The sequence below is a fragment of the Equus quagga genome, chromosome 1 (genome assembly GCF_021613505.1).
Source record: "Equus quagga isolate Etosha38 chromosome 1, UCLA_HA_Equagga_1.0, whole genome shotgun sequence".
NCBI classification, from domain to species: Eukaryota; Metazoa; Chordata; class Mammalia; order Perissodactyla; family Equidae; genus Equus; species Equus quagga.
The window spans coordinates 162,319,755-162,334,398 of record NC_060267.1 but is presented as its reverse complement, the minus strand read 5'-3'; the positions used below and the strand labels follow the sequence as shown (position 1 = coordinate 162,334,398).

General features: G+C 36.5%; 1 protein-coding gene and 1 non-coding gene across 5 annotated transcripts in view; one reads left to right on the top strand and one right to left on the bottom strand.

The window, feature by feature from the left end:
* Positions 1-14,644, bottom strand: part of SATB1 (SATB homeobox 1) — a 96,039-nt gene that overhangs the window by 22,318 nt on the left and 59,077 nt on the right. For all 4 annotated transcript variants that reach the window (XM_046638736.1, XM_046638724.1, XM_046638743.1 and 1 more), the window contains exon 9: positions 7,174-7,329. In XM_046638736.1, coding sequence (XP_046494692.1) covers positions 7,174-7,329 — 156 coding nt within the window. The remainder of the gene's footprint in view (positions 1-7,173; positions 7,330-14,644) is intronic.
* On the top strand, positions 14,523-14,626 carry LOC124231579 (U6 spliceosomal RNA). The gene has a single exon (XR_006886607.1). It is a non-coding gene; the product is annotated as a U6 spliceosomal RNA (small nuclear RNA).

Sequence of the window (14,644 nt, the reverse complement as noted above, 5' to 3'; positions counted from 1 at the left end):
TTTACAGAATCAGAGGCACTGAGGCGGCCGAGGAGGCTGGCAGTTTATGAAACAGTGTGTTTAAACCCAATTCCTGAAGCATACTAGTTGAAAAGGGAATTGTTAAAAAAAATACACAAAAGCAAATGGAATTGTTGAATCAAGAAATCAAAGGAGAATATATTGATTCTCTATTAACATACAACAGAAGTAGATGAAGACTTAGAAAAAAGACAGCTTCATCAATTTAACAACTCCACAAGCGGTTTGGAGCTTATATTTTTACAAGGTATTTACTGATAAATTATAGAATGGCTATATTTCTACTCACTTCTAAAATCTATACATATATTTTTTAAATGGGTGGTCTATGATTTAGTTCTGTCACTCTGTCACGCAAAAGAACCACATATGTAAAAGCATACCATCTATACTTATAAAAATGAATAATCTCGAAGGTTACTTTTTAAGATACTGAAGATACTCTTTTGGCAAGAGAGAAAAAATCAACATTCGATTCATATTACCAACACACATCCTTCCACCCCTCTCTCAGCACCTTGCACTGATGTGAGATTTTAACAGTGCAGTTTCTTCCAGAGCTATTTTTCTATTGTCATTTTGCATAAATGCATTTTCATAGCTCATTCATTTCACAGGGCCTTTATTTTCATTTCTCATATGAGGAAAAAAGAAGATAAAGCTAAAATAAAACCTACCTTTACTATCAAAAACATAAAAGACAAATGTTGAGACTTCTAGAAAACACGCTGCCTTTAACTTGGTGGTTTGTTAAAGGATTATATCAGTGTTATAGTTATGCACTAAGTTTAACTGAATGGCATTTGGTTTTAAGATTTATTCCTATTAGGAATTAAACCTCATTGGTTTGGTCTCTTCTCCACATCCATTTTGCTGACACCTGAAACTGTCCTGAAGAACTCTCTTGAACTGTCAAAGCTGATTACAGCAGAGCTTCCAAAAAGAGGAACTTTCACAGGATATTCTTAGTCCACACTTTTCAACTTAGACTTAGAATTTTAGGATAAAAGGTAGAGTCAGATTAAAGCAGATTCTACAAATACATAATTGGTATACCCAAGCTTCAGCATGTAATGCGCTGCCTGCTTTAACGTGGACCACTCCTGTGGAGACCTTCCTTGGACTTCCTCATGTGATGCTCCTCTTTAAAGAGCTGGCCCAATACTCACAGAATGATTCTTTTCAAATCTTGTCTAAAACTTTCTTATGACACTTTCTGAAATGAAGAAACTGGGCTTAATGAGTTAAGACTATATTTTTTAACAGTTAACTCATTAGTTTGGGCCAATGTGGGAAAATGCGTTTACATGACTTTAGTTAATTAATTTCAAATTTAGGAGAAAAGTGAAAATTTTAAATAATTTGAAAGTGGCAATAAGATAACTAAAAATCTTCTGTTTGACTTATGGAAATAGATAACATAAGCATCTAGGGGAAAAACACCCCTTTGCATAATTTTTAGCCAAAAATATAATCAGGAAGGGTTCTATTTAATAATTCTGGATCTCCTCAATGAAACCCTAGATTTACTAAAACATATGCTTGTTTTTATGATGCAGAAATATGAAAAGGGATCATATTCAGAGCCACAAATCTAACTAGCTCTCAAAACATTGTATAACATAGAATCATATACCTTGAAACTGTTAGAGTATGTTAATATTTATGTATTTAAAGCCATTACTTTCAACAGTCCTGTTTAGCAAGCAGCTAGAAATACAAAGACAGGTCTACATTCTAGAAAACTAAATCCAATATGGAGTCCTAAAATTTAGACAGAAGCGATTTCTAGAGATGGCTACCAGCCCAGAACACCCTAAACAGGAAACTGACGGCACTCCACATCCTTCTTACTCAAGAATGCAGCACAGCAGCCTCCACAAATGTGTGTTAGACTGAACATGGGCAGGTTGCCCAGGTGGCTCCCCTCTGGGTTGTCCTACTTCTCTCCTCGAGTACTCCTTTTGCCCCTTCCTCCTCCAGGGAAGGTGACCGAGGGAGACCTAAGCTGCATCTCCCCAGCGTCTTCCCTACCCATTGAAAGAAATAAAATACAACAAAATCAAGCGCTAGATGGAGAGTGTGTTAAGAGGCAGCTCTCTCCTCAGACCCTGGCTGAAGAAACTACCTGCCCAAGGGAAGGGCTATGAGGACACCATGTGAAGATCTTCCCACAGACTGCTAGAAAAGAATGTGGCACCAGAAATAACAGAAACCGTGACTCGCCAATCTGCAGGGGCCTCCTGTGTGTGTCTTAAATAGGAGGCTACACAGGTGAAATCGTGTTGCAGCAAAGTCTGTTACATGAACATTCCAACAGAATGAATCAGCAGAGAGCTTCAAAGTGTAGTTTCCGCAAGTGCAAGTTAATTCTAACAAAATAAAAGATGCCTTCACTAACCTGCTAGAAGACAGACTGCAACCACGGTTCCAGGATTTTTCTCCTGGATTTTGTCTCTAAACGTTCTATTTCCCAGCAATGAAAATTACATTTCTAGCCCCACTGATTTGTGACATATCATATCTTACTTGTATTTAAGACTTTCCAATCACCATCCAAGAATTTCCAAACCCAAAATTGAAAAGATAATTTTTTTCCCACCTACAAACCCAAGGAGTACTAACGCTTCCTTCTTCCTTTCTTCTGCCCTCCCTTCTCTCTTTTATCCTACAGGTTTTGAATGCCAGTGACAAAGGTGTCTGAAAAGTAGACAGAAGAAGGCAAAAGGCTTTCAATTTTTTTGGTCTCTTCTGGTGGTCAGGCTATCTTCACAGAAATCCTTTTTTTAGTGTTTAAACTATACCTATCAACTAGCTGAAGTTATAGGTGCCGAAAGAGTTCTCTAACTCCCCAGGACTGGTGGGGAGAGATTGCAAAAGATTATAGTGCAAGCATGTTCAGTCAAATAGAATTTTCATCATCTAGTTGCCTTACCTAAAAGAAATACTCTGTTCAATAAAGCACTAGAGAAAAATCATCTTCTAAACACCAGCGGTGATGCAGCGCGGCTCTGTAAAAGCCCTTCACTCTTCCCGCACCTCTGCAAACACGAAAATCAATGTAACAATTCAATGTACAAGGAAAGGCCTACGGTGCTGCTAATGTCCCCTTGCTGGACATACACCTTAAGTCTCAGAGCTCTCAGGGGGTTTGCTGTGGAATAAAATTAGATTCCAACATCTGCCACCATTAAGGAAAAAATTCCATTTCCATCTCCCATATGAAAACACTATAACCAATGAACAGTAACTGAACCTTGATACCGTAATGGTTATTACCCAAATCAACTATTTTTTTTAAACAGTAAAATTAGCGAATTCTTCTCTCATAATTATTTGAATGTTATCAGACTAAATGTTTGATAAAATTCCAATATGATTCACTTGGAAAAACTGCTGCTTATTTGAATACCCAGAATATAAAGGGTATTCATTTGTAGCTATTCACATTATGTTTAAAGCATATCATCTTTTAAAGTTTGCATTAGCTTGCTTTCCTACCCAAGCACAAAAAGTAGCCTACCTTCAGTTTTTACTTGCATATTTTATTCAGACATTTCTATGAGATTTAAAAACAATCTCATTTCTATTACTCATCGAAGAGAAGAGATAATATAATACACGTGAAATTGTGGAATCTACGGAGCTGGTTTCCTCTACTGAAAATACTTTGTGCATTAGTCATTGCATAGCACAACTATGATGCTTCTGGTTCCATAACATTCTGGGACTCTAGTAACTTTAAAACTATTATGCTGCTTGTCATTCAGGGTATCTACCTAAAGCTTTATCTTTAAAAGTGAAAGGTATCTGAAAAACATAAATAGATAATAAATAAGTCACTGCATGGAGGTCTGAGCCTCTTACTTAGCACATTACAACATGTTGCCCATCTGTGTATAGTGAGGTATAATTTAAAAGCTCTTCTACATGTATTATAGCATGTAACCTCCTCCCATGTTAAGAGAATCTTGGGCTCAAAAAGGTTAAATAACTTCCCAATATTGCAGCACCAATGAAACAGCCTGGACCAAAGCCTCCTGTGAGACCTCCACTATGTATCTGGATTCCAAGGGCCCTATGTTGGTAAGAACCCGTATGCTATGAATATGTGCATGAAGAAGGGCAAGCCCCCACCTTTCCACTACCAATTAGCCCAATATCCCTAATTCCTCTTTCCTGGAGCAGGGTGTAACTTCAGGACTGAGGTGCCTGGAACTCTGAGGAGATACTAACATGGGAGGACAGAGGCAGAGAATTTGGGATTGGCTCTTCTGTTTATTAGTTGAATGCCCCAGTGTGTAAAATGAGGAAAACAATGCTGGCTCACAGAGTTACTCTGAGAACTCATTGTAGATAATGTATAACGCACGATGCAATCTAGCAAAAAAAAAAGTGATGAAGGTTAAGCTAACCCAGAGAACAAGGGCGAGACACAAGCAGATGGAGCCGAGACAAAAGTGACTCCAGTTCTTCCCTCTTCACACATGCTTTATTTGGGGACCTCTGCCTCCTTCTGCCAAACCCCGGCACATGTGTCTAAGGTATAAATAATTCTTTAGAAGTATTTTGACCACGAAAAAAATCATTCTGATTGGAAGATTTTTTTTTTTGGTTTGTTTGCCAGTTTTTCCATTTCCTTCATAAAAATCATGGCAGGAGAACAGAACTGAAGTAAATGACTACCTTCCCTTGTTAAGTCAGATTTCCTTTCTTAGGAATACACAGTTTTTGGACTGCCTTATTTTTAGGTAATCATCAATCTTTTTGCATACTTTCATAAAGAGGGTAGTGCTAATATCTAAACTGAAGAGCTAGGAGAAAACTACAAAAATGCTCTGCGAGGAAGTTATCGTAAATTGGTAGTCAGGAATAACTACCCGAGAGAACGAAAGTTAACAGTTTGCCTGACCCCATAGCCTAAAACTGGCCCCCTGGATTCTCTCTCAACCAGTAATGAGGAGATTAGCTAAGAGCTTTGGGGGTTCTGGGAAACCCACCATCATGGTGGACACATAGAGGCTGCCAATCAACGTTGTTGAAAGAGACTCACGGAGTTTTGCACGACAGGGGTACAAAGAACAAGGACGTTTAAAACCCCCCAGAACATCACTCACGATATTAACAATCAGTTGCTGCCACTGTCTGAATAGTTCCAAAATCAGTAACTCCACCCAGGTGGGAAGAATTTGGGATATCATTTAAAAGGAAGAAAGAATGAAGGTAGTGGAGGGGCTCTAACCTTAGGGAGCTATGCTATAGTCAGAAAGGAAATGGGGGGAGGGATGTGCTAGATTGAATTAAATGACAAGCAACTAAATGACAGTTATCAAAAAGGTTTTAATATTTATTTTTGTTTGTGTTAAGGCTGACCCTCATTACAATAATACATGTCTAGTCTCTCTGTATATCTATTTTGGAGATTTGGGGAAAGTGGCCTTGTAGGAACAAAGTCTGTTATTCTTGATAATTTAATTGGACAGGTCAGAAAAGATGTCGGATCAGAAAGAAAGGCAAGATAATATATGTTTAAATATGAGATCCTCATCATAATTAGACTAAATAGTCCAAACAAGAATGTGCAGGGTGGGTGGGAGAGGGGTAAAGTGAGAAAGGACATTTCTCCTTAATGCATAGTCTTGGCATGTAAATGAAGACATCTGAAGAAGCACACAGGTTTGAAGCGGCTCTAACATTCTATCATAATTAGAAACATTTCAAGAGCCCTGTAATTTCCAATCAAAATTACAGTAATTTCCGATATACAAGCCATGATTCATGACAGAATTTTACATTCCATGAGAGATTACGGTGGCCTGATGTATGACACGCTGAGTACAGCACTAACATAAACAATTCAGTTTAATGTTTAAACAGCACTTGATGTTTAGAATCTCACAATAAAAGAAACATATTATTGTAGAAATTATCACTTTGACAGTGATTGAAGGGTAGGCAGGCATGTGGCCTATAAAGCTATAATTTTTACAGTCCACAGCTTGAGTTTAATCATTTTTATATAACATTTTCAAGATATCCCTTAAGTATTTCATCCAGCCTATAACTTAAACAAGAACAACCTTTTCTATGGCGAAACTTCTATCAAGTACAACTATTAATGTTGAAGGAGTAAAATTTTAGGAAAAGCTAAAAGAAAGCATTGTATTGTAAATACATCATATTGTAAATACTGTCAGGACTGTCTGTTTTCATCAGAAGTTGACAGCAGACAGGCTGTTTTATAAAGGAGGGTCCATTAACGATAATGAAAATATATTTGTTTAAAATTTCAAGTTGTTAAAATCTCACCTGAGTCCTTGACTGCCCCTAAATTCTCACCTTGATGGTGTTATCAAATCTTTGTTTAAAGGTAAAGACAGTTTAGCATTCTCCTGGCCCTTTAAAAAGGATTCTTGGCTTTGAACTTGTTCATAGTTTATAGACAACTGTGAGTTTGTTCATACAGATGATCCTGCTTTGGATGAACATAAATTATCAATATGTAAAAATTATACTGATAAAGGACTTCATTATCTATCCTTTGTTATGTTTTTATCTTGTTTTGTAGGAAGTTGCAAACTTTCCCAATTCAACTCTATTCCTTTATAATTCATCGGATTTGGACAATTTGTCTAATTGTAATTCAATATGTGTGTCTTATAGATATATATTTATAGAAAAACTAAAATCATTAATATGCAAAGATGTGTGTCTGTATCAGTTTGTTTTAATAAGTGCACCTAATAGTTGTAGATGCCTGATTTGGAACAGAAGAAACTATACTGTTTGTAGCTGAAATCAAGTTCATATAAGTAATAACGAAATAGTAATTCAAGTTATTCGTTCCATTACAATAGACCAGATTGAGACACTTCCTATACATTACAATATTCTTCTTCTGAAAACAACTATTAACTGATTCAGAGATTTACTGAGAAATCCTTGGTCTGGAGAGTGGCTGTTGGAAGAAACACCACCAAGTTTCTACTACCTGAATCTGAACATTTTGTTTCATCACAGAGCTCTGTAAACAATCCTGGAGACTGTGACCGATCCATGATGCAAGTTCAGATCACAGATAGACACCCCTTTGGATGAAATTTTCACAGGCGTCACAGATAAACATTCTCAACACCTAACAGAGGTTCTTACCTGGCTTTTGGTTGCCGCAACCTTTGCAAACAGTGCTTGGGACACTTTAGCGCGCTTCATTTCCTGCTGAATCTCATCATAAATGGAAGCATTAATGTTCATGGTATTGTTCTCTGGTTTCCCATTTCTCTCAGTGGCAATAGTAGCTGTTTTCACCTACAAAACATTTTGAACATGGCTGTCATTTTTCGTTGGCCAAATTGTTTTGATGCTTCTCAGGCTCAGCATCCAAACTGGACATTGTTGCTCCTTTTATGATCAAGGTGATCAACAGTGCAGTCATTCAACATTAGTTATTACCCGAGATCAGATTGCTTAAGTTAAGGAAGTCACATTGTCACAGGTGATTGCATCTGTAATATGACAGCAACTGCCAGCTGACAGCCAGGAATTATAACGCCATAAAGTAAGTTTTCTGGAAAACGGAATAGTTACAAAGACTTGAAAACCCTAAACTAATTGTTTCCCAATTACCTTCCATTGCAATTCTAACAAAGGAAATCCACAATTAAAATCATAATGCACAGTGCTGTATCTTCACTGGGTGTCCAGTGCGTAATAGACAATTGTATCACTAATAGCTATTACATACTCTGGCCTTTTTAATTGTAGACTCTTTTTTTAATGCCTTTTCCTCTTATGTTTCATTTAAAAAATCTTCCATAACAAAGCCATTTGCAGAGCTGCATATTTAAATCTTCTATCCATCCATGAAACAGGTAGAGTGCCTTGCTTAATTATCATAAAGGCTGGTTGCATTTTACACGTGCATGTCCAAGCTGTTCTGTATAATTATTTCATCTTTTCCTGGCACCCCTGTATATAACTATTTCTTTTTGACTTGTGGAACCAGACAATAAGAAAATGTCGCACAATATTAGAGAACGTTACTGCAAGTTACACAAAATATATAATCAGTGACTTCACAAATATATTCAAAACAAATAATCTTGAGTGAAAAATTAGTATCAACGCCTTTGGTAACAATGATAAGCAGGTATTGGTAGGAAAATGCCACAAAATTTTAGGGAGAAAATCATCTCAATCTCAAAATTTATTGGTACTATTATTAATTTTTAAAATTCCAAATTTAATTTTTATTATGCAGTTATATGAACCAGTATGAAAAATTTACATATGAACTATGTAGTTGCTTTTTTACTGGGAAATTGACAAAAGTGTAAATGAAGCTGCCACAGACGCAGGACCATGTTTCTCCCAGCAAGATGATTCACAACCGCATTTCTGATGGTCCTTTACCGAACCCAGTTTTTTTGTTCTCTAGAAACTTACCATCTTGGACAATTTCTCACATATACTACAAAGAACAGAAAATGAAGTGCGGTTTAGGATAAACGAATGATTTTTTTGGTCACTAAGCGACATACCCTCCTAGTGCAACTGCAAGTTTTCCAGGTTTATTTCACTCTCCCCCAAAATATCTGGTATCAAGAAGAGCAAAGGTTATCCTAAAAGCAGAGAATTGAATCTCTGGACTTAGAGAGTTGATAAAGTCTTCTTTAAAACGTGCCTTCTGAATCCTTCTAACATCTAGCCAGTTAGCCAGATAACTCACCTCTCGCTTATCTTGAGGAGGCAGCTAGATTTCTTCCACCTCGACACTACCCTTCTAGACACTGAAAAGATAACGCTGTGAAAGGGTTGGACCACAGGCTCGAAGTGAGGACACAGAAGGTGAGGCAGGAGAAGTGACCAACTGGCTGGGCCTCATTTGCTTCTCCTAAACTACAAACTGGAGACAGCAATGGCAAGAGTGTAGGCTAGATTTCCAGAGTGCCTCTTCCAGCTCTGCCACTCTGGTAAGCCAGGGCACTCACAGAGGTATATTAACGACTGGAGGCCACTAAGAAGTACACAGGGCTTTGAAGCAATAATCTGCTAAACACCACTTTAGGAGCCAGAAGAGTTAACGCATTACCATAAATTGCCTACAAAGTTGCTTTGGTGAGATTCGCAACTTTGCTCTGGGGTGGTCTTGCTTTGAGGCAGAAGGATAGATTTGATCACCCCATGGGGTGCCTTTTAATACCTATTTTTCTCACTGCTTAAATGAAAGAGAGAAGAAAAGCCATTTCAATCGCTTTGAAAATTGAATGTTATGGAAATGGGGGCACGAAGTCCAGTGCTGTGGAAGAACCAGTTCCTTGGTAGCCAACTGCTTAGCAATAGTTATGAAAGCGGGCTTCGGAAACTTGGGGTTTCATACGCTTTAAAAATAATTTTCATTCTTTTGTAAAAATTATGTTTAAGAATTTATCTCTGAGGTGGGCTATAATCATTTTTTCAACCCTGTGATTTTTGTCTCTAAAGATTTCTTTGGTTTAATTTTTTTAATAAAGCAATTACAACTTGAACCAAAAAGCAAGAATTTTAAACCATCAAAAAAAATCAAATAACTGTTTCCTAGTAGCCAACACAATCAAAAGTGGAAAAGAAGTGTACACGAAACATCAAAAAAAAAAAGCGAGAGCAACAACTTTTAAAAATATAAAGTAAGAATCTGTCAGTATTACTCATTTAAAAAATATTTAGAAAAGCTCTTCTTTATCATCTTGTTGGCTCAGATATGCATCTTATCATAGATAAGCTATTAGAATTCTGGAATCACATTTTTTCCTAAACATAAGCTATTGCTTAAGGGGAACTGACTTGGACAGCTTTTCAAAAATATGAAAGCTGAATTTTTCCCCAGGTAAAAATGGAAACAAAAATCTTTTATACCTCACTCTACTAAGTACTATTTTAGCTTAGCACAAAAAAAATCTTCTTTAATCCTGGTTTAGCTTTTAATATTATATCACACATTAAAATTCATAAAGTAGTTCATTCCAGGCAAAACAAACTACTCTTCAGCTCTTCTCCGCAAATAGCACAGGAGGTAAAATAAATGCGGTTGCTTTTCGAATAGCTTTTATCAAGGTAGGGTGGACTACGCCATCATTACGGCGGCGGGCGCCGGGAAGTCGTTAAGAGCTGGAGCTTCTATTTACCCTCCCACCTGGGGAGGTAGGGTGCAGCACTAGGGGCGGCTTTTTATTTCACTAAAAATGTGCAGAACACAGAGTTTTCCATGAAAATTCTATTTTGCCTCTTCATGGATTGCTGAATGCATCAAACTGTACTGCAAAATGAACTCTACACGCTACATACACACTACGCACAAGGAACTCTACTGTGGTTCTGATTGTGGATGTGCTAGTTCTGGATGCAGGAGGAGCTGCCTGCAAGCACACGGCATGCACACACACGATTAAAGTTTGATGTAGTTTTAATAACAATGACAATGATAAAGGCTGACATTTATTAGTTGTTTATTATGTGCTGGGCACATAATAACCTACACGATGGCCCTGAGTAGGTACTATTATCGCCACATTTTAAAATTGAGAAAACTGTCTTAAGACAAAGAGGGTAAGTAATTTGTCCATGGGGCAAGGCTGAGATCTGAACTTAAGTGTGTCTAAGGTTAATGCTTATCTTAGAAGCCACTGCACCATACTGAAGTCATGATGTTATACAGGACTTTATTTGAACAAAAATTCTTATTTTTTAAGACATGCTGGATGTGCTTTTTGGTGGCCCTTTGCTGACTCTAGCTCATTAAGGTCTAATTTTTAGTAGTAAATGGCTTTATTATTAATTTTACAAATCAAACCTGAATTTATTTTTCAAGATATGTATGCAGATTATAAATGTTTTCTTAGTAATGTTACATAAGAAATGTGCTATTTTGAGGCATTCTTATTGGTGATGGAAAATAGTCCTCAATCTCCAATTTTTACACATTAACACTGTCTTGAAATCATGGTTCTATCTTTTCGCACTTTTCTTCCTTTTGTAGGAACAATGTTAATTATTTTTTAAATCTGGACTTTTAAAAGATGACTAATAATGGGAAGCATTTTACAAGCACGTAAGATCTTAAAATAATGTTGGTCAAGGGATTCATAACAAATAAAACTTTGATCAAGTGTTAAGTTCCTGCCCGTAACTGAACCTACATTTCATTACGTTATGGAAGAGTCTGTTGTAAAGAGACAGAAGGGTGCACCTACCAGATTAAATCCATTATATATTGCTTACAGGAACTTTGTACATTTTTTAAACCATGGCTATAAAATATCACATCTTACTTTAGAAGAAACTAAAGAATTACGTAAAGAGATGTAAAAACAAATAAAGGAAAAAAGAATATATAATTCAAGTAAGTTGCAACTTGTTAATTATAGGCTTTCAAACAGTCCTTATGAAAACAGAAATCACTAATTTAACTCCAAAAGTCACACATATTAAAATACACAAATAAAACCAGAAAAAGCACACACCTAAATAGAAATTATCAACTTAAAACTGATCTGTTCTGTGAAACAGACAATTCTCAGAAAATAATCATTAATTATTATTAATAAAATTTCTCTTATGAACTCACTTGGAAAATTTGCTAAGCATAGTCAGAAAAAAAACTTTTAAGACCAGGGAGCTTTGGAGGAATTTGGTTCTCCCAGATATTTTCATACGACCAAGGTTTGGAAGGGGCTATTTTTTCCACAATCTCAGAAACGCCAACTGTCCAAAGTCTTTCAAAGTGAATCATCTGTCAAACATTTAATGTGTTCTACGAGGATAATGTCCTTGTAGGTGTTCCTCTTTCTAATCTAACAAGAAAACTTCCCATCCTCTATGAGAAACAGAAAAAGGCCCCAAGTTTTATTTTCCCCTTTCTAAAATGTCTGTGTTTTGAGGAGGGCGCTTGAGATAGAGGAAAAAGCAACACACTTATCAGGGGATTTGAAAACTTTGCTATACCTTAGACCTGGTTTTCTCATTTTTCTCCAACCAAAAGGCTGGTATAAGGGTTCTATGAATTAACATATATGAAGGTGCTTAGAAAATTACGAACAACATTATCAAGTGCAAGGTATTCTTACTTCTTGAATTAGAGCATGTAAGTTGTGAAAACATGCTTTCAGCAAACAGGTCAAGCCCAGAGCCTACTGCCCCAGCCAGAAGTCAAAGCTCATGGCATGGCTGCCCCTACTAAAGCACAAGGGACAGGTCTGCACAGGAGGTGTCTTACCTGGGCAGGGCCAGCCAAGAGCTCTGGTGATTCCCGAGGCTGGTCTAGGCTTTGCCAGGGGAGGCATTCCTAAGAATAAAACCTTGGCTTGACTAAAACCAGGGGAGCCCCTTCTGGAAGATGATTTAGAATCTGAGTCTCTCAACAGCTTAGGTCCTCTGTCTTGTGTGACTCAGGGACATCCCAATCATCTTCCATATGACCTAAAAACTACAGGGAAGGAGCTGAAAGAGAATTCAGTCTCTCAGGCCTAAGGTGGCCTGGGTCTGTGAGCCATAAGGGACCTCTGCCTTTAACAAGCAGTTCTTTAGAAAGAAATCAAGGTTTGGGTCCAACCCAAGCCAGAGTTGTCTCAAAATAGGTTTTGAACGTCTCCATTTTGGAGGAAATGAAATGCATAGTGATTTCACATAGACTCCTCTCTGGCAAAATATAAAATTAAAAAAGACAAGATTTTGCAGTCTGCTTCTGTATCTGTAGTTTCATCCTTCCTTTCTCAGCCATTTTAGTCACTTGTAATAAGCATGGTGTTAAAACCTTATATGTGTTGTACTGGCTCCAGTTTAAGCATTCATCTTCAATGGCTACAAAACAGTACAGTGCTAATTCAACCGCTCAGTAACACAGTTTTCCAAATCTAAAGTACTCATTTTACATTGATAATACTTTTAAGACATTGAGGAGTTCTTAAAATTTAATTCATTGAATCAAGTTCAAGGGTAAAAGGTGAACTGACTGGTTGTGAACTCTATTATAACAATATCAAGTAATGCAAGGGGATTCTCAGTGAGGCAAATAAGATACCTTAAAGATTTATATTACAGCAGTGAAATAAAATTATACACATATATCAGATAATCAATTCAGAATGTGGTTAGATGGCCAATAAAACTGCATTAATAGAAATAATTTTTTTCTTTGAAAGAGTTGCACTAAGAATCTACAGTATCTACACACTTCATATGTCCATTGTTGGCCAAGGGCTTGGTCTCAACTCCTCTTGAGAACAAATAAATACAGCTAAAGATGGCTCAACCAGTAAATCAATAATTCAGGCCAAAACAAATGAAACTTTCTATCCCAAATTATCAGCATATATCGTCTTTAGACATACATATAGGAAAGCTACCCAAGAGAATCTTACTACTGTATGAAAAGAAATATCTCTTAAGAATTAATGTAACTTGAAGAAAAAATTTGGTGAATAAGGACAGCAGAATCACATAAATAAAAGAATTAAAATCCTAGAAAAATTAGAAAACAAAACTTGCATTAAGGAACCATTAAGTCAAATATTTGGATAGATTTTTTTTAAAAAAGCAGCAGCTCAAAGCTGAAGTTCCTGCTGGTCTGAAGTAAGCCATTCTTTTGTTAGCATTTCAGATTAAGTGATAAGTAAAATAACCGTGCCCAGAGGCCTCTCGGTGATGACTATAGGAGCAGAGTTAACCTATGATGGTGTGTGTATTAACTCTAACCACTTTACACTAAGTGCTAAACCAAGTCCAAAGCACAGTATTTTTTAACAACTCTTACAAAAGTCATGTACATATTTTATAAAGAACGAGTTCCTCATTTTTTTTCTTAAGAAATATTGTATAGAAAGCTTTACAGATCAGCTTCAACAACTGTGTGTATGTATAAGATGCCATTCTTTTCAGCTACAGAAACATGACGTTCTTATTCATACTTATAGCAGTGACTTCCTTACAGTCTGCTCATTTAAACATCAGGACCAAATTGATTTTCATTAAATAAAATGGAGAAAATGGACTTTTGTGGTGTTTCTAAAAAATAATCGTTTCAGAACATTACAATACCCAGTACCATACCCTCAAAGAAGTGGCTGCATATTATGTCTATTCCTTATTTATGGAGTATCTGTAGCAGTTTCATTTTTAGTGTTGAACGAGCTTGTATTTCTACATTTAGAAATATATGATTGTGTTTTATTATTGATGAAAAGAAATTAACACCAAATATAACTTCATTATGACGCCGTTACATGAATACTTTAAATTTGTATCCCACATTCACTTTTTATCCAGTTTCAGCTAACTTTATTTTTAAGAGTTGTGCATGGTACAAATTAAATGTGTGAGAAGATATATTTGCTTGTGGATTTTGCATCTAATCTACCATCAAACTTTTATCTAATAATTTGTACTGAAAATTAACTTCTTGAATTGTCATAATAGTTATAAAGCTAACTTTCAAACTTGATTAAAAAAAATACAGATGTACATATACAGCGCTTGCATCGGTAGCACATATACTAAAAGTGGAGTGATACAGAGAAGACTAGCATGGCCTCTGCGCAAGGAGGACACGTAGATGCACATATATAAAGTTACCTGGAAGGTGACTTTTGTC